Source organism: Diorhabda carinulata, chromosome 1 (genome assembly GCF_026250575.1).
Source record: "Diorhabda carinulata isolate Delta chromosome 1, icDioCari1.1, whole genome shotgun sequence".
NCBI classification, from domain to species: domain Eukaryota; kingdom Metazoa; phylum Arthropoda; class Insecta; order Coleoptera; family Chrysomelidae; genus Diorhabda; species Diorhabda carinulata.
Genome location: NC_079460.1, coordinates 50,600 through 75,924, shown reverse-complemented (window position 1 = coordinate 75,924; position 25,325 = coordinate 50,600). Strand labels below are relative to the sequence as shown.

The following is a 25,325-nucleotide window of genomic DNA, read 5'->3' as shown; positions in this document are numbered from 1 at the left end:
ATGCCTGTACTCACGTCTGTATTTCTCCTTTTTTTTTTTTATATATTCTCTAAAATTGCCTGAAATTTAAAAGTTAAATATTTGTCCGTACTAGTGTACGGAAACTTTAAATAGCGGAATTCTCCGCGCAATCAAATGCTTTATTATAAGACTTTCCTCATGCGAAGAAAATCTTAAAGCTTATAAAATAAATGTGCCTGACTGACACAACCTGCAATAAAAGTTTTATTTGGGTCTTACCCGCGTCCGCTTTCGTTTCACTGCACAGTCACAGATGTTCACTCACCGTAAACTCAACAGGACCGTAACCAGCCCTGAATACTACTAATATTTCCTATTTTATTTTAATATTTACAGCACGCACAATTTTCCTCTCTTTTATATCAACGTACGTAATTGTAATAGGCTCCGCCCTTCTACGTTTGCGCGTTTGCTATAATTTCATTGGTAGGGCATGTTAATATAAATAGATAGGTCGAGTTTTAAATTTTTTGTTTAACAGTTAGTTTCGTCGCATCGGTTGCTTCATAGTTATCAATTGACTGAGTTCTATTTTTTTTTTTTTTGGAAAAAGAAAATATAAAAAAAATATGTCTGGACGTGGTAAAGGTGGTAAAGTAAAGGGAAAGGCAAAGTCTCGCTCAAACCGAGCTGGATTACAATTTCCTGTAGGACGTATACATCGTTTGTTGAGAAAAGGCAATTATGCAGAACGAGTCGGTGCCGGAGCTCCAGTATATTTGGCAGCTGTTATGGAATATTTGGCAGCCGAAGTACTCGAATTAGCAGGAAATGCTGCTAGAGATAACAAAAAGACCCGTATAATTCCAAGGCATTTACAATTAGCTATCAGAAACGATGAAGAATTGAATAAATTGTTGTCTGGAGTAACCATCGCACAAGGTGGTGTTCTTCCCAATATTCAAGCTGTACTTTTACCGAAAAAGACAGAAAAGAAAGCTTAATTCTTTATTCATTATATTATTTTTCTTTATTTTATCGAAATACATACATATGCATAAACCGGCCCTTTTAAGGGCCACAATTATTTTTTTTTATATATATATATAGAAAGAGATTATAATATAGATATATCATTTTATATATATATATATATATATATATATATATATATATATATATATATATATATATATATATATATATATATATATATAGATTTATTGATTCGTTGATTTCTCTATTTTTTTTTTTGGTTGAGATAGAAGAGATTCTCGTGTAACGTGTACTGTTAGATAAAAAAAAAAAGAAGAAAAAAATGCCCTGATATATAAGAAAACTTATCATCTGTAATAATAACTGAAATTGTGGTTATGTGACTATTTTTAACATCGTTAATAGAAACGTTCGTACTAGAAACAAAAATTGTAAATAATGAGATAAAAATAAATAAAAGTTCCTCTACTCGCTTATTTTCTTATCTATTATGTATACATGTATGTAGTATGTATGTGCGTATCAATAAATGCGAGGTTGTTCTTATATATAAGAGAACAAACTAATGTGTAAGTTCTTTTTTTACTTACTTATTTATTTATTTTTTTTTTTAAATTTTCATATTCAAGCAAATTATGTTGTGGTTCTGAAAAGAACCGTTTTTTTTTTATATATACATATGCTATGGAAATGCAATAGAGGACATATTCTTCTACTTCACATATGAAAAATGAAAATTAACCACCAAAACCATATAAAGTACGACCTTGACGTTTTAAAGCATAAACAACATCCATAGCCGTTACCGTTTTTCTTTTAGCATGTTCAGTGTATGTTACGGCATCTCTAATAACATTTTCCAAAAACACTTTCAAAACTCCACGAGTTTCTTCTAAATTAATCCCGATATACGTTTTACTCCTCCACGTCTAGCTAATCTTCTAATAGCAGGTTTGGTAATTCCTTGGATATTATCACGTAAAACTTTTCGGTGTCGTTTTGCACCCCCTTTTCCAAGTCCTTTACCACCTTTTCCACGACCGGTCATTATTTTTCTTTTGTTTTGTTTTTTCTATATACCTACTAAAACAATCCGATGATAACTTCGAAAAGACTTCAAAATACTGACCTAAGAATTTTCCCTAATCTCTTTATAATACCTATCGGCTCCGCCCATTAGAAAAAGTACGCACCAATCCCAGATTAGTACTCCGTAATGTTGGGCAAAGCTATAAAAGAAGGTCATAAATAAATTTATCTCATTCATTGTGTGTGTATCAAGCTGCTATAGCGGTTTAGTATATTGAAATTTCTTGTATACTTACAAAAAAAAAAAAAAAAAAATAAGATGGCTCGTACTAAACAAACGGCTAGAAAATCGACTGGAGGGAAAGCTCCTCGTAAACAATTAGCGACGAAAGCCGCTCGTAAAAGCGCACCAGCTACTGGAGGAGTAAAAAAACCTCATCGTTATAGGCCAGGTACAGTAGCTCTTCGTGAGATAAGACGTTATCAAAAGAGTACCGAATTACTTATTAGAAAATTGCCATTTCAACGATTAGTTCGTGAAATAGCACAAGATTTTAAAACAGATTTACGTTTTCAAAGTTCAGCGGTTATGGCTCTCCAGGAAGCTAGTGAGGCTTATTTGGTAGGTCTATTCGAAGATACTAATCTGTGTGCCATTCATGCTAAAAGAGTCACCATTATGCCCAAGGATATCCAATTGGCTAGAAGAATTCGCGGAGAACGAGCATAAATACAAAAAAAATTTTTTTTTTTTTTTTATAGAATTACATTTTATCTATTTGATAATAGATTTTTTGTTTTATATATATATATATAGTAAGTAAAAACGGTTCTTTTCAGAACCACAAATAATTTAACATTTATGATAGTAGTATAATATCTTAATATAAACATAGGTGTTCGTTTGAAAACATTGAAATATAAAAGGAAGATGTGATTGTTGATTGGATAAAGAAGACACACGCACGCACGCACGCACGCACGCACGACACACACACACACACACACACACACACACACACACACACACACACACACACACACACACACACACACACGAAATAGAGAAAAATTATTATTTTTAACTAACAAATTTTAGACAATATCGACATATAATAATTGAATGTTTATAAAACACATTATATCTACTATATCCTAGGTAGGTCGAGACAAATCTAGAAGGTAACAACCTACAATTACATCGATCGATGAAAATATTTTATATAATATAACATATCAATTATTGAAACGAAATTCAAAAAATTCTTGTTTCATCAAAACAAACACATTTGTTTTTCATTTTCTTCATAAATAAATGAAAAAATTGTGGCCCTGATAAGGGCCATTTGTTATTATTGTCGATTGTCGTCGTACCCATCATCAGTCCGATAATACTTCTCGATTGTTGTACTATCTTTCTGTCAGAAAAAAAATATTCTTTTTATTTCTTCTTTTTAGGAGCGGCGGCGGCTTTTCTTGCTTTAGGAGAGGAACTGCTAGCAGCTGCTTTCGCAGTTTTCGGTTTTGGTGCTTTCGGCTTTTTCGTGGGACTGCCTTTATTGGATTTTTTTGCTTTAGTAGGATTCTTCGTTTTAATTTCGGATGATGCGGCACTGGCTGTATTGGAGGCGGCGGCGGCGGCGGCGACTCCTCCTTTGGCCGAAGATTTTTTGTCCGTTTTTTTGGCAACTTTAACGCCTTTCTTATCAGTAATCGGTGTTGTTGTTGTCGTCGAAGTTTTTAAGGATGCCGCCGCTGCTGTACCTGTCGTTTTTTTGCCTTTATTAGATTTCTTAATACTTTTCGATTTATCTACTCCTCCTCCAATAATAGCATTTCGTTTTGCTGCTGTTACAATTTTCTTGGATTTAGTTACGCCTGTAGTAGAAACGGCTGTTTTCTTTTTCTTTTTGTCAATAGCATTCGTTTTAGCCGAAGTACCACCAGTTGAAGTTGCCGAAGCTAACTTGAATGATCCCGAAGCTCCTTTACCTTTAGTTTGTACCAAAGATCCCGATACTACAGATGCTTTCAAATATTTTTTGATGAATGGCGCTACTTTTTCTGCATCAACTTTGTAATTGGCAGCAATGTATTTTTTAATTGCTTGTAAAGATGAGCCTCCGCGTTCCTTTAAACCTTTGATCGCATTGTTTACCATTTCCGAAGTCGGTGGATGAGATGGTTTGGTCCTAGGATTTTTAGCTTTTTTTTCCTTTTTATTTATTGGAGACGACGAAACCTGCGGTGAATTAGACGCAGACGTTGCGGTTACAACCGAAGTTTGATTTTCTATATCCGCCATAACTACTAACAACCTTGTGTGTTATTATATCGTCGATAAACTACACTAAACTGATATAAAGAAAAAAAGAAAAAAAAATATTGGATGTAGTTTTATATTTCGTTATATAAAATTTCACCTCTATATATACACTTAGTAGTATAAAAGACTTTTAATTTTCCGCGTGTAATGAGTTACAAGAGTAGTCATTCAAATGAAGCGGACGGAAGACTGAACGAACGAATAGAACTAAGTTAAAAAACGAACCTCATAAACCAAACCAACCTCAAAAACCTTGGTTTCCTCGAGATTTTCGAATCGAATGTAATGAAAAAAATTGACGAAGAACTAACTAAGGTATACTTCGAACTTTCGCCGAGGTTTTACTATAATTTAATAACGGCTAATAACGTTTGTTATTAAAAAAAAGTACCACTTAAAAATGGTTAAAAATTTATTTCCGACGATGCTTAGCACTTTAGATATAATTTCGAAATTAAATAAAAGTCCTTCTTAAAATACAATGAACGTAAATAGAAACGTGTCTATTCACAATAATGACCAATATTTAAAAATATGAAAACCAATTGAAATAATACCGCAATTATCATTTGAATGGTGACATGTCTACCCTGACTTGCGCTACACGTTTCTACTATATGTTCGTAACTAATATATATTATTATGATTATTTTTCAATAAAAATCTTCCGACATACTAAATATAAGAAAAAAATATCAAATTTCAATATTGGAATCCGCGTATATTTCATTTTAGATATTGAATGATGGTAGTAGCAAATTATAATTATTACAATAGATTGATTGACTGATTAAATTTTCTTTAAACGAACTTTGCTCTATTCGCAAAATATGTCTGTCTATTACAATATTATTTAATATTTTATCCGACAATTTTTTTTACATTGTATAATATATTATTTTAGGAAATGAACATATTTTATTTAAAATTTCAAACCAATTTAGAAAGAACAAAAAAGAGTGTTTTTACTTTTAACAAAACTTCAAAGAAGCCACAAAAACTACTTTAACCAACGATAACCGACACCAACCGCTTTGTATGCTTTATTTTACCGACGGTCGAGTTTTTTTTTCCTTTAGCCGACAATGAATTAGTATATGAGACTTTTTAAAACAAAAGCGACGTTAGAAAGTTTTTTTATATATATATATATATATATATATATATATATATATATATATATATATATATATAATTTTCAGTTAAGTGGAATATCATCTTTATTCATATTTAATAGAATTCAATTGAATTAAAGTCGTTCGTTCGTTCGTTGTTATCATATATAAATAACAAAAATAGTATTGTGGTTCTGAAAAGAACCGTTTTTTTTTTTTGGTCGATGATATTATTTAAGTAAATAAAATAAAAAATTTTCGGTCAATATAGTAGATGTGTTATATTTATTATTTAGAACTGGTATATTTGGTAACGGCTTTAGTTCCTTCACTGACTGCGTGTTTTGCTAATTCTCCGGGAAGCAATAATCTCACTGCAGTTTGAATTTCTCTACTTGTAATTGTTGAACGTTTATTATAATGAGCCAATCTGGATGCTTCGGCGGCGATACGTTCGAATATATCATTAACAAAACTATTCATTATACTCATAGCTTTACTCGATATACCGGTGTCAGGATGAACTTGCTTAAGTACTTTGTAAATGTAAATAGCATAACTTTCCTTCCTCCTTCTTTTTTTCTTTTTGTCGGCTTTCGAAATATTCTTTTGAGCCTTTCCGGCTTTTTTCGCTGCCTTTCCGCTAGCTTTTGGTGGCATTATTTCTCTTTAAAAAAAAAAAAATAATAGAAACACTTGGATAACGTACCGTATTTATCGAAAAGTGGATAAAATTAGAATTTACAGCACGCACAATTTTCCTCTCTTTTATATCAACGTACGTAATTGTAATAGGCTCCGCCCTTCTACGTTTGCGCGTTTGCTATAATTTCATTGGTAGGGCATGTTAATATAAATAGATAGGTCGAGTTTTAAATTTTTTGTTTAACAGTTAGTTTCGTCGCATCGGTTGCTTCATAGTTATCAATTGACTGAGTTCTATTTTTTTTTTTTTTGGAAAAAGAAAATATAAAAAAAATATGTCTGGACGTGGTAAAGGTGGTAAAGTAAAGGGAAAGGCAAAGTCTCGCTCAAACCGAGCTGGATTACAATTTCCTGTAGGACGTATACATCGTTTGTTGAGAAAAGGCAATTATGCAGAACGAGTCGGTGCCGGAGCTCCAGTATATTTGGCAGCTGTTATGGAATATTTGGCAGCCGAAGTACTCGAATTAGCAGGAAATGCTGCTAGAGATAACAAAAAGACCCGTATAATTCCAAGGCATTTACAATTAGCTATCAGAAACGATGAAGAATTGAATAAATTGTTGTCTGGAGTAACCATCGCACAAGGTGGTGTTCTTCCCAATATTCAAGCTGTACTTTTACCGAAAAAGACAGAAAAGAAAGCTTAATTCTTTATTCATTATATTATTTTTCTTTATTTTATCGAAATACATACATATGCATAAACCGGCCCTTTTAAGGGCCACAATTATTTTTTTTTATATATATATATAGAAAGAGATTATAATATAGATATATCATTTTATATATATATATATATATATATATATATATATATATATATATATATATATATATATATATATATATATATATATATATATAGATTTATTGATTCGTTGATTTCTCTATTTTTTTTTTTGGTTGAGATAGAAGAGATTCTCGTGTAACGTGTACTGTTAGATAAAAAAAAAAAGAAGAAAAAAATGCCCTGATATATAAGAAAACTTATCATCTGTAATAATAACTGAAATTGTGGTTATGTGACTATTTTTAACATCGTTAATAGAAACGTTCGTACTAGAAACAAAAATTGTAAATAATGAGATAAAAATAAATAAAAGTTCCTCTACTCGCTTATTTTCTTATCTATTATGTATACATGTATGTAGTATGTATGTGCGTATCAATAAATGCGAGGTTGTTCTTATATATAAGAGAACAAACTAATGTGTAAGTTCTTTTTTTACTTACTTATTTATTTATTTTTTTTTTTAAATTTTCATATTCAAGCAAATTATGTTGTGGTTCTGAAAAGAACCGTTTTTTTTTTATATATACATATGCTATGGAAATGCAATAGAGGACATATTCTCTACTTCACATATGAAAAATGAAAATTAACCACCAAAACCATATAAAGTACGACCTTGACGTTTTAAAGCATAAACAACATCCATAGCCGTTACCGTTTTTCTTTTAGCATGTTCAGTGTATGTTACGGCATCTCTAATAACATTTTCCAAAAACACTTTCAAAACTCCACGAGTTTCTTCGTAAATTAATCCCGATATACGTTTTACTCCTCCACGTCTAGCTAATCTTCTAATAGCAGGTTTGGTAATTCCTTGGATATTATCACGTAAAACTTTTCGGTGTCGTTTTGCACCCCCTTTTCCAAGTCCTTTACCACCTTTTCCACGACCGGTCATTATTTTTCTTTTGTTTTGTTTTTTCTATATACCTACTAAAACAATCCGATGATAACTTCGAAAAGACTTCAAAATACTGACCTAAGAATTTTCCCTAATCTCTTTATAATACCTATCGGCTCCGCCCATTAGAAAAAGTACGCACCAATCCCAGATTAGTACTCCGTAATGTTGGGCAAAGCTATAAAAGAAGGTCATAAATAAATTTATCTCATTCATTGTGTGTGTATCAAGCTGCTATAGCGGTTTAGTATATTGAAATTTCTTGTATACTTACAAAAAAAAAAAAAAAAAAATAAGATGGCTCGTACTAAACAAACGGCTAGAAAATCGACTGGAGGGAAAGCTCCTCGTAAACAATTAGCGACGAAAGCCGCTCGTAAAAGCGCACCAGCTACTGGAGGAGTAAAAAAACCTCATCGTTATAGGCCAGGTACAGTAGCTCTTCGTGAGATAAGACGTTATCAAAAGAGTACCGAATTACTTATTAGAAAATTGCCATTTCAACGATTAGTTCGTGAAATAGCACAAGATTTTAAAACAGATTTACGTTTTCAAAGTTCAGCGGTTATGGCTCTCCAGGAAGCTAGTGAGGCTTATTTGGTAGGTCTATTCGAAGATACTAATCTGTGTGCCATTCATGCTAAAAGAGTCACCATTATGCCCAAGGATATCCAATTGGCTAGAAGAATTCGCGGAGAACGAGCATAAATACAAAAAAAATTTTTTTTTTTTTTTTATAGAATTACATTTTATCTATTTGATAATAGATTTTTTGTTTTATATATATATATATAGTAAGTAAAAACGGTTCTTTTCAGAACCACAAATAATTTAACATTTATGATAGTAGTATAATATCTTAATATAAACATAGGTGTTCGTTTGAAAACATTGAAATATAAAAGGAAGATGTGATTGTTGATTGGATAAAGAAGACACACGCACGCACGCACGCACGCACGCACGCACACACACACACACACACACACACACACACACACACACACACACACACACACACACACACACACGAAATAGAGAAAAATTATTATTTTTAACTAACAAATTTTAGACAATATCGACATATAATAATTGAATGTTTATAAAACACATTATATCTACTATATCCTAGGTAGGTCGAGACAAATCTAGAAGGTAACAACCTACAATTACATCGATCGATGAAAATATTTTATATAATATAACATATCAATTATTGAAACGAAATTCAAAAAATTCTTGTTTCATCAAAACAAACACATTTGTTTTTCATTTTCTTCATAAATAAATGAAAAAATTGTGGCCCTGATAAGGGCCATTTGTTATTATTGTCGATTGTCGTCGTACCCATCATCAGTCCGATAATACTTCTCGATTGTTGTACTATCTTTCTGTCAGAAAAAAAATATTCTTTTTATTTCTTCTTTTTAGGAGCGGCGGCGGCTTTTCTTGCTTTAGGAGAGGAACTGCTAGCAGCTGCTTTCGCAGTTTTCGGTTTTGGTGCTTTCGGCTTTTTCGTGGGACTGCCTTTATTGGATTTTTTTGCTTTAGTAGGATTCTTCGTTTTAATTTCGGATGATGCGGCACTGGCTGTATTGGAGGCGGCGGCGGCGGCGGCGGCGACTCCTCCTTTGGCCGAAGATTTTTTGTCCGTTTTTTTGGCAACTTTAACGCCTTTCTTATCAGTAATCGGTGTTGTTGTTGTCGTCGAAGTTTTTAAGGATGCCGCCGCTGCTGTACCTGTCGTTTTTTTGCCTTTATTAGATTTCTTAATACTTTTCGATTTATCTACTCCTCCTCCAATAATAGCATTTCGTTTTGCTGCTGTTACAATTTTCTTGGATTTAGTTACGCCTGTAGTAGAAACGGCTGTTTTCTTTTTCTTTTCGTCAATAGCATTCGTTTTAGCCGAAGTACCACCAGTTGAAGTTGCCGAAGCTAACTTGAATGATCCCGAAGCTCCTTTACCTTTAGTTTGTACCAAAGATCCCGATACTACAGATGCTTTCAAATATTTTTTGATGAATGGCGCTACTTTTTCTGCATCAACTTTGTAATTGGCAGCAATGTATTTTTTAATTGCTTGTAAAGATGAGCCTCCGCGTTCCTTTAAACCTTTGATCGCATTGTTTACCATTTCCGAAGTCGGTGGATGAGATGGTTTGGTCCTAGGATTTTTAGCTTTTTTTTCCTTTTTATTTATTGGAGACGACGAAACCTGCGGTGAATTAGACGCAGACGTTGCGGTTACAACCGAAGTTTGATTTTCTATATCCGCCATAACTACTAACAACCTTGTGTGTTATTATATCGTCGATAAACTACACTAAACTGATATAAAGAAAAAAAGAAAAAAAAATATTGGATGTAGTTTTATATTTCGTTATATAAAATTTCACCTCTATATATACACTTAGTAGTATAAAAGACTTTTAATTTTCCGCGTGTAATGAGTTACAAGAGTAGTCATTCAAATGAAGCGGACGGAAGACTGAACGAACGAATAGAACTAAGTTAAAAAACGAACCTCATAAACCAAACCAACCTCAAAAACCTTGGTTTCCTCGAGATTTTCGAATCGAATGTAATGAAAAAAATTGACGAAGAACTAACTAAGGTATACTTCGAACTTTCGCCGAGGTTTTACTATAATTTAATAACGGCTAATAACGTTTGTTATTAAAAAAAAGTACCACTTAAAAATGGTTAAAAATTTATTTCCGACGATGCTTAGCACTTTAGATATAATTTCGAAATTAAATAAAAGTCCTTCTTAAAATACAATGAACGTAAATAGAAACGTGTCTATTCACAATAATGACCAATATTTAAAAATATGAAAACCAATTGAAATAATACCGCAATTATCATTTGAATGGTGACATGTCTACCCTGACTTGCGCTACACGTTTCTACTATATGTTCGTAACTAATATATATTATTATGATTATTTTTCAATAAAAATCTTCCGACATACTAAATATAAGAAAAAAATATCAAATTTCAATATTGGAATCCGCGTATATTTCATTTTAGATATTGAATGATGGTAGTAGCAAATTATAATTATTACAATAGATTGATTGACTGATTAAATTTTCTTTAAACGAACTTTGCTCTATTCGCAAAATATGTCTGTCTATTACAATATTATTTAATATTTTATCCGACAATTTTTTTTACATTGTATAATATATTATTTTAGGAAATGAACATATTTTATTTAAAATTTCAAACCAATTTAGAAAGAACAAAAAAGAGTGTTTTTACTTTTAACAAAACTTCAAAGAAGCCACAAAAACTACTTTAACCAACGATAACCGACACCAACCGCTTTGTATGCTTTATTTTACCGACGGTCGAGTTTTTTTTTCCTTTAGCCGACAATGAATTAGTATATGAGACTTTTTAAAACAAAAGCGACGTTAGAAAGTTTTTTTATATAATATATATATATATATATATATATATATATATATATATATATATATATATATAATTTTCAGTTAAGTGGAATATCATCTTTATTCATATTTAATAGAATTCAATTGAATTAAAGTCGTTCGTTCGTTCGTTGTTATCATATATAAATAACAAAAATAGTATTGTGGTTCTGAAAAGAACCGTTTTTTTTTTTTGGTCGATGATATTATTTAAGTAAATAAAATAAAAAATTTTCGGTCAATATAGTAGATGTGTTATATTTATTATTTAGAACTGGTATATTTGGTAACGGCTTTAGTTCCTTCACTGACTGCGTGTTTTGCTAATTCTCCGGGAAGCAATAATCTCACTGCAGTTTGAATTTCTCTACTTGTAATTGTTGAACGTTTATTATAATGAGCCAATCTGGATGCTTCGGCGGCGATACGTTCGAATATATCATTAACAAAACTATTCATTATACTCATAGCTTTACTCGATATACCGGTGTCAGGATGAACTTGCTTAAGTACTTTGTAAATGTAAATAGCATAACTTTCCTTCCTCCTTCTTTTTTTCTTTTTGTCGGCTTTCGAAATATTCTTTTGAGCCTTTCCGGCTTTTTTCGCTGCCTTTCCGCTAGCTTTTGGTGGCATTATTTCTCTTTAAAAAAAAAAAAATAATAGAAACACTTGGATAACGTACCGTATTTATCGAAAAGTGGATAAAATTAGAATTTACAGCACGCACAATTTTCCTCTCTTTTATATCAACGTACGTAATTGTAATAGGCTCCGCCCTTCTACGTTTGCGCGTTTGCTATAATTTCATTGGTAGGGCATGTTAATATAAATAGATAGGTCGAGTTTTAAATTTTTTGTTTAACAGTTAGTTTCGTCGCATCGGTTGCTTCATAGTTATCAATTGACTGAGTTCTATTTTTTTTTTTTTTGGAAAAAGAAAATATAAAAAAAATATGTCTGGACGTGGTAAAGGTGGTAAAGTAAAGGGAAAGGCAAAGTCTCGCTCAAACCGAGCTGGATTACAATTTCCTGTAGGACGTATACATCGTTTGTTGAGAAAAGGCAATTATGCAGAACGAGTCGGTGCCGGAGCTCCAGTATATTTGGCAGCTGTTATGGAATATTTGGCAGCCGAAGTACTCGAATTAGCAGGAAATGCTGCTAGAGATAACAAAAAGACCCGTATAATTCCAAGGCATTTACAATTAGCTATCAGAAACGATGAAGAATTGAATAAATTGTTGTCTGGAGTAACCATCGCACAAGGTGGTGTTCTTCCCAATATTCAAGCTGTACTTTTACCGAAAAAGACAGAAAAGAAAGCTTAATTCTTTATTCATTATATTATTTTTCTTTATTTTATCGAAATACATACATATGCATAAACCGGCCCTTTTAAGGGCCACAATTATTTTTTTTTATATATATATATAGAAAGAGATTATAATATAGATATATCATTTTATATATATATATATATATATATATATATATATATATATATATATATATATATATATATATATATAGATTTATTGATTCGTTGATTTCTCTATTTTTTTTTTTGGTTGAGATAGAAGAGATTCTCGTGTAACGTGTACTGTTAGATAAAAAAAAAAAGAAGAAAAAAATGCCCTGATATATAAGAAAACTTATCATCTGTAATAATAACTGAAATTGTGGTTATGTGACTATTTTTAACATCGTTAATAGAAACGTTCGTACTAGAAACAAAAATTGTAAATAATGAGATAAAAATAAATAAAAGTTCCTCTACTCGCTTATTTTCTTATCTATTATGTATACATGTATGTAGTATGTATGTGCGTATCAATAAATGCGAGGTTGTTCTTATATATAAGAGAACAAACTAATGTGTAAGTTCTTTTTTTACTTACTTATTTATTTATTTTTTTTTTTAAATTTTCATATTCAAGCAAATTATGTTGTGGTTCTGAAAAGAACCGTTTTTTTTTTATATATACATATGCTATGGAAATGCAATAGAGGACATATTCTTCTACTTCACATATGAAAAATGAAAATTAACCACCAAAACCATATAAAGTACGACCTTGACGTTTTAAAGCATAAACAACATCCATAGCCGTTACCGTTTTTCTTTTAGCATGTTCAGTGTATGTTACGGCATCTCTAATAACATTTTCCAAAAACACTTTCAAAACTCCACGAGTTTCTTCGTAAATTAATCCCGATATACGTTTTACTCCTCCACGTCTAGCTAATCTTCTAATAGCAGGTTTGGTAATTCCTTGGATATTATCACGTAAAACTTTTCGGTGTCGTTTTGCACCCCCTTTTCCAAGTCCTTTACCACCTTTTCCACGACCGGTCATTATTTTTCTTTTGTTTTGTTTTTTCTATATACCTACTAAAACAATCCGATGATAACTTCGAAAAGACTTCAAAATACTGACCTAAGAATTTTCCCTAATCTCTTTATAATACCTATCGGCTCCGCCCATTAGAAAAAGTACGCACCAATCCCAGATTAGTACTCCGTAATGTTGGGCAAAGCTATAAAAGAAGGTCATAAATAAATTTATCTCATTCATTGTGTGTGTATCAAGCTGCTATAGCGGTTTAGTATATTGAAATTTCTTGTATACTTACAAAAAAAAAAAAAAAAAAATAAGATGGCTCGTACTAAACAAACGGCTAGAAAATCGACTGGAGGGAAAGCTCCTCGTAAACAATTAGCGACGAAAGCCGCTCGTAAAAGCGCACCAGCTACTGGAGGAGTAAAAAAACCTCATCGTTATAGGCCAGGTACAGTAGCTCTTCGTGAGATAAGACGTTATCAAAAGAGTACCGAATTACTTATTAGAAAATTGCCATTTCAACGATTAGTTCGTGAAATAGCACAAGATTTTAAAACAGATTTACGTTTTCAAAGTTCAGCGGTTATGGCTCTCCAGGAAGCTAGTGAGGCTTATTTGGTAGGTCTATTCGAAGATACTAATCTGTGTGCCATTCATGCTAAAAGAGTCACCATTATGCCCAAGGATATCCAATTGGCTAGAAGAATTCGCGGAGAACGAGCATAAATACAAAAAAAATTTTTTTTTTTTTTTTATAGAATTACATTTTATCTATTTGATAATAGATTTTTTGTTTTATATATATATATATAGTAAGTAAAAACGGTTCTTTTCAGAACCACAAATAATTTAACATTTATGATAGTAGTATAATATCTTAATATAAACATAGGTGTTCGTTTGAAAACATTGAAATATAAAAGGAAGATGTGATTGTTGATTGGATAAAGAAGACACACGCACGCACACACACACACACACACACACACACACACACACACACACACACACACACACACACACACACACACACACACGAAATAGAGAAAAATTATTATTTTTAACTAACAAATTTTAGACAATATCGACATATAATAATTGAATGTTTATAAAACACATTATATCTACTATATCCTAGGTAGGTCGAGACAAATCTAGAAGGTAACAACCTACAATTACATCGATCGATGAAAATATTTTATATAATATAACATATCAATTATTGAAACGAAATTCAAAAAATTCTTGTTTCATCAAAACAAACACATTTGTTTTTCATTTTCTTCATAAATAAATGAAAAAATTGTGGCCCTGATAAGGGCCATTTGTTATTATTGTCGATTGTCGTCGTACCCATCATCAGTCCGATAATACTTCTCGATTGTTGTACTATCTTTCTGTCAGAAAAAAAATATTCTTTTTATTTCTTCTTTTTAGGAGCGGCGGCGGCTTTTCTTGCTTTAGGAGAGGAACTGCTAGCAGCTGCTTTCGCAGTTTTCGGTTTTGGTGCTTTCGGCTTTTTCGTGGGACTGCCTTTATTGGATTTTTTTGCTTTAGTAGGATTCTTCGTTTTAATTTCGGATGATGCGGCACTGGCTGTATTGGAGGCGGCGGCGGCGGCGGCGGCGACTCCTCCTTTGGCCGAAGATTTTTTGTCCGTTTTTTTGGCAACTTTAACGCCTTTCTTATCAGTAATCGGTGTTGTTGTTGTCGTCGAAGTTTTTAAGGATGCCGCCGCTGCTGTACCTGTCGTTTTTTTGCCTTTATTAGATTTCTTAATACTTTTCGATTTATCTACTCCTCCTCCAATAATAGCATTTCGTTTTGCTGCTGTTACAATTTTCTTGGATTTAGTTACGCCTGTAGTAGAAACGGCTGTTTTCTTTTTCTTTTTGTCAATAGCATTCGTTTTAGCCGAAGTACCACCAGTTGAAGTTGCCGAAGCTAACTTGAATGATCCCGAAGCTCCTTTACCTTTAGTTTGTACCAAAGATCCCGATACTACAGATGCTTTCAAATATTTTTTGATGAATGGCGCTACTTTTTCTGCATCAACTTTGTAATTGGCAGCAATGTATTTTTTAATTGCTTGTAAAGATGAGCCTCCGCGTTCCTTTAAACCTTTGATCGCATTGTTTACCATTTCCGAAGTCGGTGGATGAGATGGTTTGGTCCTAGGATTTTTAGCTTTTTTTTCCTTTTTATTTATTGGAGACGACGAAACCTGCGGTGAATTAGACGCAGACGTTGCGGTTACAACCGAAGTTTGATTTTCTATATCCGCCATAACTACTAACAACCTTGTGTGTTATTATATCGTCGATAAACTACACTAAACTGATATAAAGAAAAAAAGAAAAAAAAATATTGGATGTAGTTTTATATTTCGTTATATAAAATTTCACCTCTATATATACACTTAGTAGTATAAAAGACTTTTAATTTTCCGCGTGTAATGAGTTACAAGAGTAGTCATTCAAATGAAGCGGACGGAAGACTGAACGAACGAATAGAACTAAGTTAAAAAACGAACCTCATAAACCAAACCAACCTCAAAAACCTTGGTTTCCTCGAGATTTTCGAATCGAATGTAATGAAAAAAATTGACGAAGAACTAACTAAGGTATACTTCGAACTTTCGCCGAGGTTTTACTATAATTTAATAACGGCTAATAACGTTTGTTATTAAAAAAAAGTACCACTTAAAAATGGTTAAAAATTTATTTCCGACGATGCTTAGCACTTTAGATATAATTTCGAAATTAAATAAAAGTCCTTCTTAAAATACAATGAACGTAAATAGAAACGTGTCTATTCACAATAATGACCAATATTTAAAAATATGAAAACCAATTGAAATAATACCGCAATTATCATTTGAATGGTGACATGTCTACCCTGACTTGCGCTACACGTTTCTACTATATGTTCGTAACTAATATATATTATTATGATTATTTTTCAATAAAAATCTTCCGACATACTAAATATAAGAAAAAAATATCAAATTTCAATATTGGAATCCGCGTATATTTCATTTTAGATATTGAATGATGGTAGTAGCAAATTATAATTATTACAATAGATTGATTGACTGATTAAATTTTCTTTAAACGAACTTTGCTCTATTCGCAAAATATGTCTGTCTATTACAATATTATTTAATATTTTATCCGACAATTTTTTTTACATTGTATAATATATTATTTTAGGAAATGAACATATTTTATTTAAAATTTCAAACCAATTTAGAAAGAACAAAAAAGAGTGTTTTTACTTTTAACAAAACTTCAAAGAAGCCACAAAAACTACTTTAACCAACGATAACCGACACCAACCGCTTTGTATGCTTTATTTTACCGACGGTCGAGTTTTTTTTTCCTTTAGCCGACAATGAATTAGTATATGAGACTTTTTAAAACAAAAGCGACGTTAGAAAGTTTTTTTATATAATATATATATATATATATATATATATATATATATATATATATATATATATATATATATAATTTTCAGTTAAGTGGAATATCATCTTTATTCATATTTAATAGAATTCAATTGAATTAAAGTCGTTCGTTCGTTCGTTGTTATCATATATAAATAACAAAAATAGTATTGTGGTTCTGAAAAGAACCGTTTTTTTTTTTTGGTCGATGATATTATTTAAGTAAATAAAATAAAAAATTTTCGGTCAATATAGTAGATGTGTTATATTTATTATTTAGAACTGGTATATTTGGTAACGGCTTTAGTTCCTTCACTGACTGCGTGTTTTGCTAATTCTCCGGGAAGCAATAATCTCACTGCAGTTTGAATTTCTCTACTTGTAATTGTTGAACGTTTATTATAATGAGCCAATCTGGATGCTTCGGCGGCGATACGTTCGAATATATCATTAACAAAACTATTCATTATACTCATAGCTTTACTCGATATACCGGTGTCAGGATGAACTTGCTTAAGTACTTTGTAAATGTAAATAGCATAACTTTCCTTCCTCCTTCTTTTTTTCTTTTTGTCGGCTTTCGAAATATTCTTTTGAGCCTTTCCGGCTTTTTTCGCTGCCTTTCCGCTAGCTTTTGGTGGCATTATTTCTCTTTAAAAAAAAAAAAATAATAGAAACACTTGGATAACGTACCGTATTTATCGAAAAGTGGATAAAATTAGAATTTACAGCACGCACAATTTTCCTCTCTTTTATATCAACGTACGTAATTGTAATAGGCTCCGCCCTTCTACGTTTGCGCGTTTGCTATAATTTCATTGGTAGGGCATGTTAATATAAATAGATAGGTCGAGTTTTAAATTTTTTGTTTAACAGTTAGTTTCGTCGCATCGGTTGCTTCATAGTTATCAATTGACTGAGTTCTATTTTTTTTTTTTTTGGAAAAAGAAAATATAAAAAAAATATGTCTGGACGTGGTAAAGGTGGTAAAGTAAAGGGAAAGGCAAAGTCTCGCTCAAACCGAGCTGGATTACAATTTCCTGTAGGACGTATACATCGTTTGTTGAGAAAAGGCAATTATGCAGAACGAGTCGGTGCCGGAGCTCCAGTATATTTGGCAGCTGTTATGGAATATTTGGCAGCCGAAGTACTCGAATTAGCAGGAAATGCTGCTAGAGATAACAAAAAGACCCGTATAATTCCAAGGCATTTACAATTAGCTATCAGAAACGATGAAGAATTGAATAAATTGTTGTCTGGAGTAACCATCGCACAAGGTGGTGTTCTTCCCAATATTCAAGCTGTACTTTTACCGAAAAAGACAGAAAAGAAAGCTTAATTCTTTATTCATTATATTATTTTTCTTTATTTTATCGAAATACATACATATGCATAAACCGGCCCTTTTAAGGGCCACAATTATTTTTTTTTATATATATATATAGAAAGAGATTATAATATAGATATATCATTTTATATATATATATATATATATATATATATATATATATATATATATATATATATATATATATATATAGATTTATTGATTCGTTGATTTCTCTATTTTTTTTTTTGGTTGAGATAGAAGAGATTCTCGTGTAACGTGTACTGTTAGATAAAAAAAAAAAGAAGAAAAAAATGCCCTGATATATAAGAAAACTTATCATCTGTAATAATAACTGAAATTGTGGTTATGTGACTATTTTTAACATCGTTAATAGAAACGTTCGTACTAGAAACAAAAATTGTAAATAATGAGATAAAAATAAATAAAAGTTCCTCTACTCGCTTATTTTCTTATCTATTATGTATACATGTATGTAGTATGTATGTGCGTATCAATAAATGCGAGGTTGTTCTTATATATAAGAGAACAAACTAATGTGTAAGTTCTTTTTTTACTTACTTATTTATTTATTTTTTTTTTTAAATTTTCATATTCAAGCAAATTATGTTGTGGTTCTGAAAAGAACCGTTTTTTTTTTATATATACATATGCTATGGAAATGCAATAGAGGACATATTCTTCTACTTCACATATGAAAAATGAAAATTAACCACCAAAACCATATAAAGTACGACCTTGACGTTTTAAAGCATAAACAACATCCATAGCCGTTACCGTTTTTCTTTTAGCATGTTCAGTGTATGTTACGGCATCTCTAATAACATTTTCCAAAAACACTTTCAAAACTCCACGAGTTTCTTCGTAAATTAATCCCGATATACGTTTTACTCCTCCACGTCTAGCTAATCTTCTAATAGCAGGTTTGGTAATTCCTTGGATATTATCACGTAAAACTTTTCGGTGTCGTTTTGCACCCCCTTTTCCAAGTCCTTTACCACCTTTTCCACGACCGGTCATTATTTTTCTTTTGTTTTGTTTTTTCTATATACCTACTAAAACAATCCGATGATAACTTCGAAAAGACTTCAAAATACTGACCTAAGAATTTTCCCTAATCTCTTTATAATACCTATCGGCTCCGCCCATTAGAAAAAGTACGCACCAATCCCAGATTAGTACTCCGTAATGTTGGGCAAAGCTATAAAAGAAGGTCATAAATAAATTTATCTCATTCATTGTGTGTGTATCAAGCTGCTATAGCGGTTTAGTATATTGAAATTTCTTGTATACTTACAAAAAAAAAAAAAAAAAAATAAGATGGCTCGTACTAAACAAACGGCTAGAAAATCGACTGGAGGGAAAGCTCCTCGTAAACAATTAGCGACGAAAGCCGCTCGTAAAAGCGCACCAGCTACTGGAGGAGTAAAAAAACCTCATCGTTATAGGCCAGGTACAGTAGCTCTTCGTGAGATAAGACGTTATCAAAAGAGTACCGAATTACTTATTAGAAAATTGCCATTTCAACGATTAGTTCGTGAAATAGCACAAGATTTTAAAACAGATTTACGTTTTCAAAGTTCAGCGGTTATGGCTCTCCAGGAAGCTAGTGAGGCTTATTTGGTAGGTCTATTCGAAGATACTAATCTGTGTGCCATTCATGCTAAAAGAGTCACCATTATGCCCAAGGATATCCAATTGGCTAGAAGAATTCGCGGAGAACGAGCATAAATACAAAAAAAATTTTTTTTTTTTTTTTATAGAATTACATTTTATCTATTTGATAATAGATTTTTTGTTTTATATATATATATATAGTAAGTAAAAACGGTTCTTTTCAGAACCACAAATAATTTAACATTTATGATAGTAGTATAATATCTTAATATAAACATAGGTGTTCGTTTGAAAACATTGAAATATAAAAGGAAGATGTGATTGTTGATTGGATAAAGAAGACACACGCACGCACGCACGCACGCACGCACGCACGCACACACACACACACACACACACACACACACACACACACACACACACACACACACACACACACACACACACACACACACACACACGAAATAGAGAAAAATTATTATTTTTAACTAACAAATTTTAGACAATATCGACATATAATAATTGAATGTTTATAAAACACATTATATCTACTATATCCTAGGTAGGTCGAGACAAATCTAGAAGGTAACAACCTACAATTACATCGATCGATGAAAATATTTTATATAATATAACATATCAATTATTGAAACGAAATTCAAAAAATTCTTGTTTCATCAAAACAAACACATTTGTTTTTCATTTTCTTCATAAATAAATGAAAAAATTGTGGCCCTGATAAGGGCCATTTGTTATTATTGTCGATTGTCGTCGTACCCATCATCAGTCCGATAATACTTCTCGATTGTTGTACTATCTTTCTGTCAGAAAAAAAATATTCTTTTTATTTCTTCTTTTTAGGAGCGGCGGCGGCTTTTCTTGCTTTAGGAGAGGAACTGCTAGCAGCTGCTTTCGCAGTTTTCGGTTTTGGTGCTTTCGGCTTTTTCGTGGGACTGCCTTTATTGGATTTTTTTGCTTTAGTAGGATTCTTCGTTTTAATTTCGGATGATGCGGCACTGGCTGTATTGGAGGCGGCGGCGGCGGCGGCGGCGACTCCTCCTTTGGCCGAAGATTTTTTGTCCGTTTTTTTGGCAACTTTAACGCCTTTCTTATCAGTAATCGGTGTTGTTGTTGTCGTCGAAGTTTTTAAGGATGCCGCCGCTGCTGTACCTGTCGTTTTTTTGCCTTTATTAGATTTCTTAATACTTTTCGATTTATCTACTCCTCCTCCAATAATAGCATTTCGTTTTGCTGCTGTTACAATTTTCTTGGATTTAGTTACGCCTGTAGTAGAAACGGCTGTTTTCTTTTTCTTTTTGTCAATAGCATTCGTTTTAGCCGAAGTACCACCAGTTGAAGTTGCCGAAGCTAACTTGAATGATCCCGAAGCTCCTTTACCTTTAGTTTGTACCAAAGATCCCGATACTACAGATGCTTTCAAATATTTTTTGATGAATGGCGCTACTTTTTCTGCATCAACTTTGTAATTGGCAGCAATGTATTTTTTAATTGCTTGTAAAGATGAGCCTCCGCGTTCCTTTAAACCTTTGATCGCATTGTTTACCATTTCCGAAGTCGGTGGATGAGATGGTTTGGTCCTAGGATTTTTAGCTTTTTTTTCCTTTTTATTTATTGGAGACGACGAAACCTGCGGTGAATTAGACGCAGACGTTGCGGTTACAACCGAAGTTTGATTTTCTATATCCGCCATAACTACTAACAACCTTGTGTGTTATTATATCGTCGATAAACTACACTAAACTGATATAAAGAAAAAAAGAAAAAAAAATATTGGATGTAGTTTTATATTTCGTTATATAAAATTTCACCTCTATATATACACTTAGTAGTATAAAAGACTTTTAATTTTCCGCGTGTAATGAGTTACAAGAGTAGTCATTCAAATGAAGCGGACGGAAGACTGAACGAACGAATAGAACTAAGTTAAAAAACGAACCTCATAAACCAAACCAACCTCAAAAACCTTGGTTTCCTCGAGATTTTCGAATCGAATGTAATGAAAAAAATTGACGAAGAACTAACTAAGGTATACTTCGAACTTTCGCCGAGGTTTTACTATAATTTAATAACGGCTAATAACGTTTGTTATTAAAAAAAAGTACCACTTAAAAATGGTTAAAAATTTATTTCCGACGATGCTTAGCACTTTAGATATAATTTCGAAATTAAATAAAAGTCCTTCTTAAAATACAATGAACGTAAATAGAAACGTGTCTATTCACAATAATGACCAATATTTAAAAATATGAAAACCAATTGAAATAATACCGCAATTATCATTTGAATGGTGACATGTCTACCCTGACTTGCGCTACACGTTTCTACTATATGTTCGTAACTAATATATATTATTATGATTATTTTTCAATAAAAATCTTCCGACATACTAAATATAAGAAAAAAATATCAAATTTCAATATTGGAATCCGCGTATATTTCATTTTAGATATTGAATGATGGTAGTAGCAAATTATAATTATTACAATAGATTGATTGACTGATTAAATTTTCTTTAAACGAACTTTGCTCTATTCGCAAAATATGTCTGTCTATTACAATATTATTTAATATTTTATCCGACAATTTTTTTTACATTGTATAATATATTATTTTAGGAAATGAACATATTTTATTTAAAATTTCAAACCAATTTAGAAAGAACAAAAAAGAGTGTTTTTACTTTTAACAAAACTTCAAAGAAGCCACAAAAACTACTTTAACCAACGATAACCGACACCAACCGCTTTGTATGCTTTATTTTACCGACGGTCGAGTTTTTTTTTCCTTTAGCCGACAATGAATTAGTATATGAGACTTTTTAAAACAAAAGCGACGTTAGAAAGTTTTTTTATATAATATATATATATATATATATATATATATATATATATATATATATATATATATATATATATATATATATATATATATAATTTTCAGTTAAGTGGAATATCATCTTTATTCATATTTAATAGAATTCAATTGAATTAAAGTCGTTCGTTCGTTCGTTGTTATCATATATAAATAACAAAAATAGTATTGTGGTTCTGAAAAGAACCGTTTTTTTTTTTTGGTCGATGATATTATTTAAGTAAATAAAATAAAAAATTTTCGGTCAATATAGTAGATGTGTTATATTTATTATTTAGAACTGGTACTGACTGCGTGTTTTGCTAATTCTCCGGGAAGCAATAATCTCACTGCAGTTTGAATTTCTCTACTTGTAATTGTTGAACGTTTATTATAATGAGCCAATCTGGATGCTTCGGCGGCGATACGTTCGAATATATCATTAACAAAACTATTCATTATACTCATAGCTTTACTCGATATACCGGTGTCAGGATGAACTTGCTTAAGTACTTTGTAAATGTAAATAGCATAACTTTCCTTCCTCCTTCTTTTTTTCTTTTTGTCGGCTTTCGAAATATTCTTTTGAGCCTTTCCGGCTTTTTTCGCTGCCTTTCCGCTAGCTTTTGGTGGCATTATTTCTCTTTAAAAAAAAAAAATAATAGAAACACTTGGATAACGTACCGTATTTATCGAAAAGTGGATAAAATTAGAATTTACAGCACGCACAATTTTCCTCTCTTTTATATCAACGTACGTAATTGTAATAGGCTCCGCCCTTCTACGTTTGCGCGTTTGCTATAATTTCATTGGTAGGGCATGTTAATATAAATAGATAGGTCGAGTTTTAAATTTTTTGTTTAACAGTTAGTTTCGTCGCATCGGTTGCTTCATAGTTATCAATTGACTGAGTTCTATTTTTTTTTTTTTTGGAAAAAGAAAATATAAAAAAAATATGTCTGGACGTGGTAAAGGTGGTAAAGTAAAGGGAAAGGCAAAGTCTCGCTCAAACCGAGCTGGATTACAATTTCCTGTAGGACGTATACATCGTTTGTTGAGAAAAGGCAATTATGCAGAACGAGTCGGTGCCGGAGCTCCAGTATATTTGGCAGCTGTTATGGAATATTTGGCAGCCGAAGTACTCGAATTAGCAGGAAATGCTGCTAGAGATAACAAAAAGACCCGTATAATTCCAAGGCATTTACAATTAGCTATCAGAAACGATGAAGAATTGAATAAATTGTTGTCTGGAGTAACCATCGCACAAGGTGGTGTTCTTCCCAATATTCAAGCTGTACTTTTACCGAAAAAGACAGAAAAGAAAGCTTAATTCTTTATTCATTATATTATTTTTCTTTATTTTATCGAAATACATACATATGCATAAACCGGCCCTTTTAAGGGCCACAATTATTTTTTTTTATATATATATATAGAAAGAGATTATAATATAGATATATCATTTTATATATATATATATATATATATATATATATATATATATATATAGATTTATTGATTCGTTGATTTCTCTATTTTTTTTTTTGGTTGAGATAGAAGAGATTCTCGTGTAACGTGTACTGTTAGATAAAAAAAAAAGAAGAAAAAAATGCCCTGATATATAAGAAAACTTATCATCTGTAATAATAACTGAAATTGTGGTTATGTGACTATTTTTAACATCGTTAATAGAAACGTTCGTACTAGAAACAAAAATTGTAAATAATGAGATAAAAATAAATAAAAGTTCCTCTACTCGCTTATTTTCTTATCTATTATGTATACATGTATGTAGTATGTATGTGCGTATCAATAAATGCGAGGTTGTTCTTATATATAAGAGAACAAACTAATGTGTAAGTTCTTTTTTTACTTACTTATTTATTTATTTTTTTTTTTAAATTTTCATATTCAAGCAAATTATGTTGTGGTTCTGAAAAGAACCGTTTTTTTTTTATATATACATATGCTATGGAAATGCAATAGAGGACATTATTCTTCTACTTCACATATGAAAAATGAAAATTAACCACCAAAACCATATAAAGTACGACCTTGACGTTTTAAAGCATAAACAACATCCATAGCCGTTACCGTTTTTCTTTTAGCATGTTCAGTGTATGTTACGGCATCTCTAATAACATTTTCCAAAAACACTTTCAAAACTCCACGAGTTTCTTCGTAAATTAATCCCGATATACGTTTTACTCCTCCACGTCTAGCTAATCTTCTAATAGCAGGTTTGGTAATTCCTTGGATATTATCACGTAAAACTTTTCGGTGTCGTTTTGCACCCCCTTTTCCAAGTCCTTTACCACCTTTTCCACGACCGGTCATTATTTTTCTTTTGTTTTGTTTTTTCTATATACCTACTAAAACAATCCGATGATAACTTCGAAAAGACTTCAAAATACTGACCTAAG

General features: G+C 31.6%; 3 protein-coding genes across 3 annotated transcripts; all 3 read right to left on the bottom strand.

Moving 5' to 3' along the window:
• Positions 1-1,694: 1,694 nt before the first annotated feature.
• On the bottom strand, positions 1,695-2,046 carry LOC130893470 (histone H4-like). Its single transcript, XM_057799686.1, is given in 2 exon segments — positions 1,695-1,852; positions 1,855-2,046. Coding segments are annotated over 2 exon segments (309 nt in total). The 5' UTR covers positions 2,006-2,046.
• A 5,447-nt stretch (positions 2,047-7,493) lies between these two features.
• On the bottom strand, positions 7,494-13,633 carry LOC130901580 (uncharacterized). Its single transcript, XM_057813060.1, has 2 exons — positions 13,334-13,633; positions 7,494-7,841 (listed from the first exon to the last, which is right to left on the bottom strand). Exons 1-2 carry the CDS (start codon positions 13,631-13,633, stop codon positions 7,515-7,517), a joined length of 627 nt encoding a protein of 208 aa, XP_057669043.1. The 3' UTR covers positions 7,494-7,514.
• Positions 13,634-19,122: 5,489 nt separating this feature from the next.
• On the bottom strand, positions 19,123-25,239 carry LOC130901571 (uncharacterized). Its single transcript, XM_057813048.1, has 2 exons — positions 24,940-25,239; positions 19,123-19,449 (listed from the first exon to the last, which is right to left on the bottom strand). The coding sequence occupies exons 1-2, from the start codon at positions 25,237-25,239 to the stop codon at positions 19,123-19,125; spliced, it is 627 nt and encodes a 208-aa protein (XP_057669031.1).
• Positions 25,240-25,325: the final 86 nt, after the last annotated feature.

Coding starts and splice junctions, on each gene's coding strand:
- LOC130901580 (XM_057813060.1), bottom strand. CDS start 13,633: ATGACCGGTCGTGGAAAAGGTGGTAAAGGACTTGGAAAAGGGGGTGCA. Junction 7,842..13,333: donor AAGGTCGTACTTTATATGGT/TTTGGTGGTTAA, acceptor TAGAAAAAACAA/AACAAAAGAAAAATAATGAC.
- LOC130901571 (XM_057813048.1), bottom strand. CDS start 25,239: ATGACCGGTCGTGGAAAAGGTGGTAAAGGACTTGGAAAAGGGGGTGCA. Junction 19,450..24,939: donor AAGGTCGTACTTTATATGGT/TTTGGTGGTTAA, acceptor TAGAAAAAACAA/AACAAAAGAAAAATAATGAC.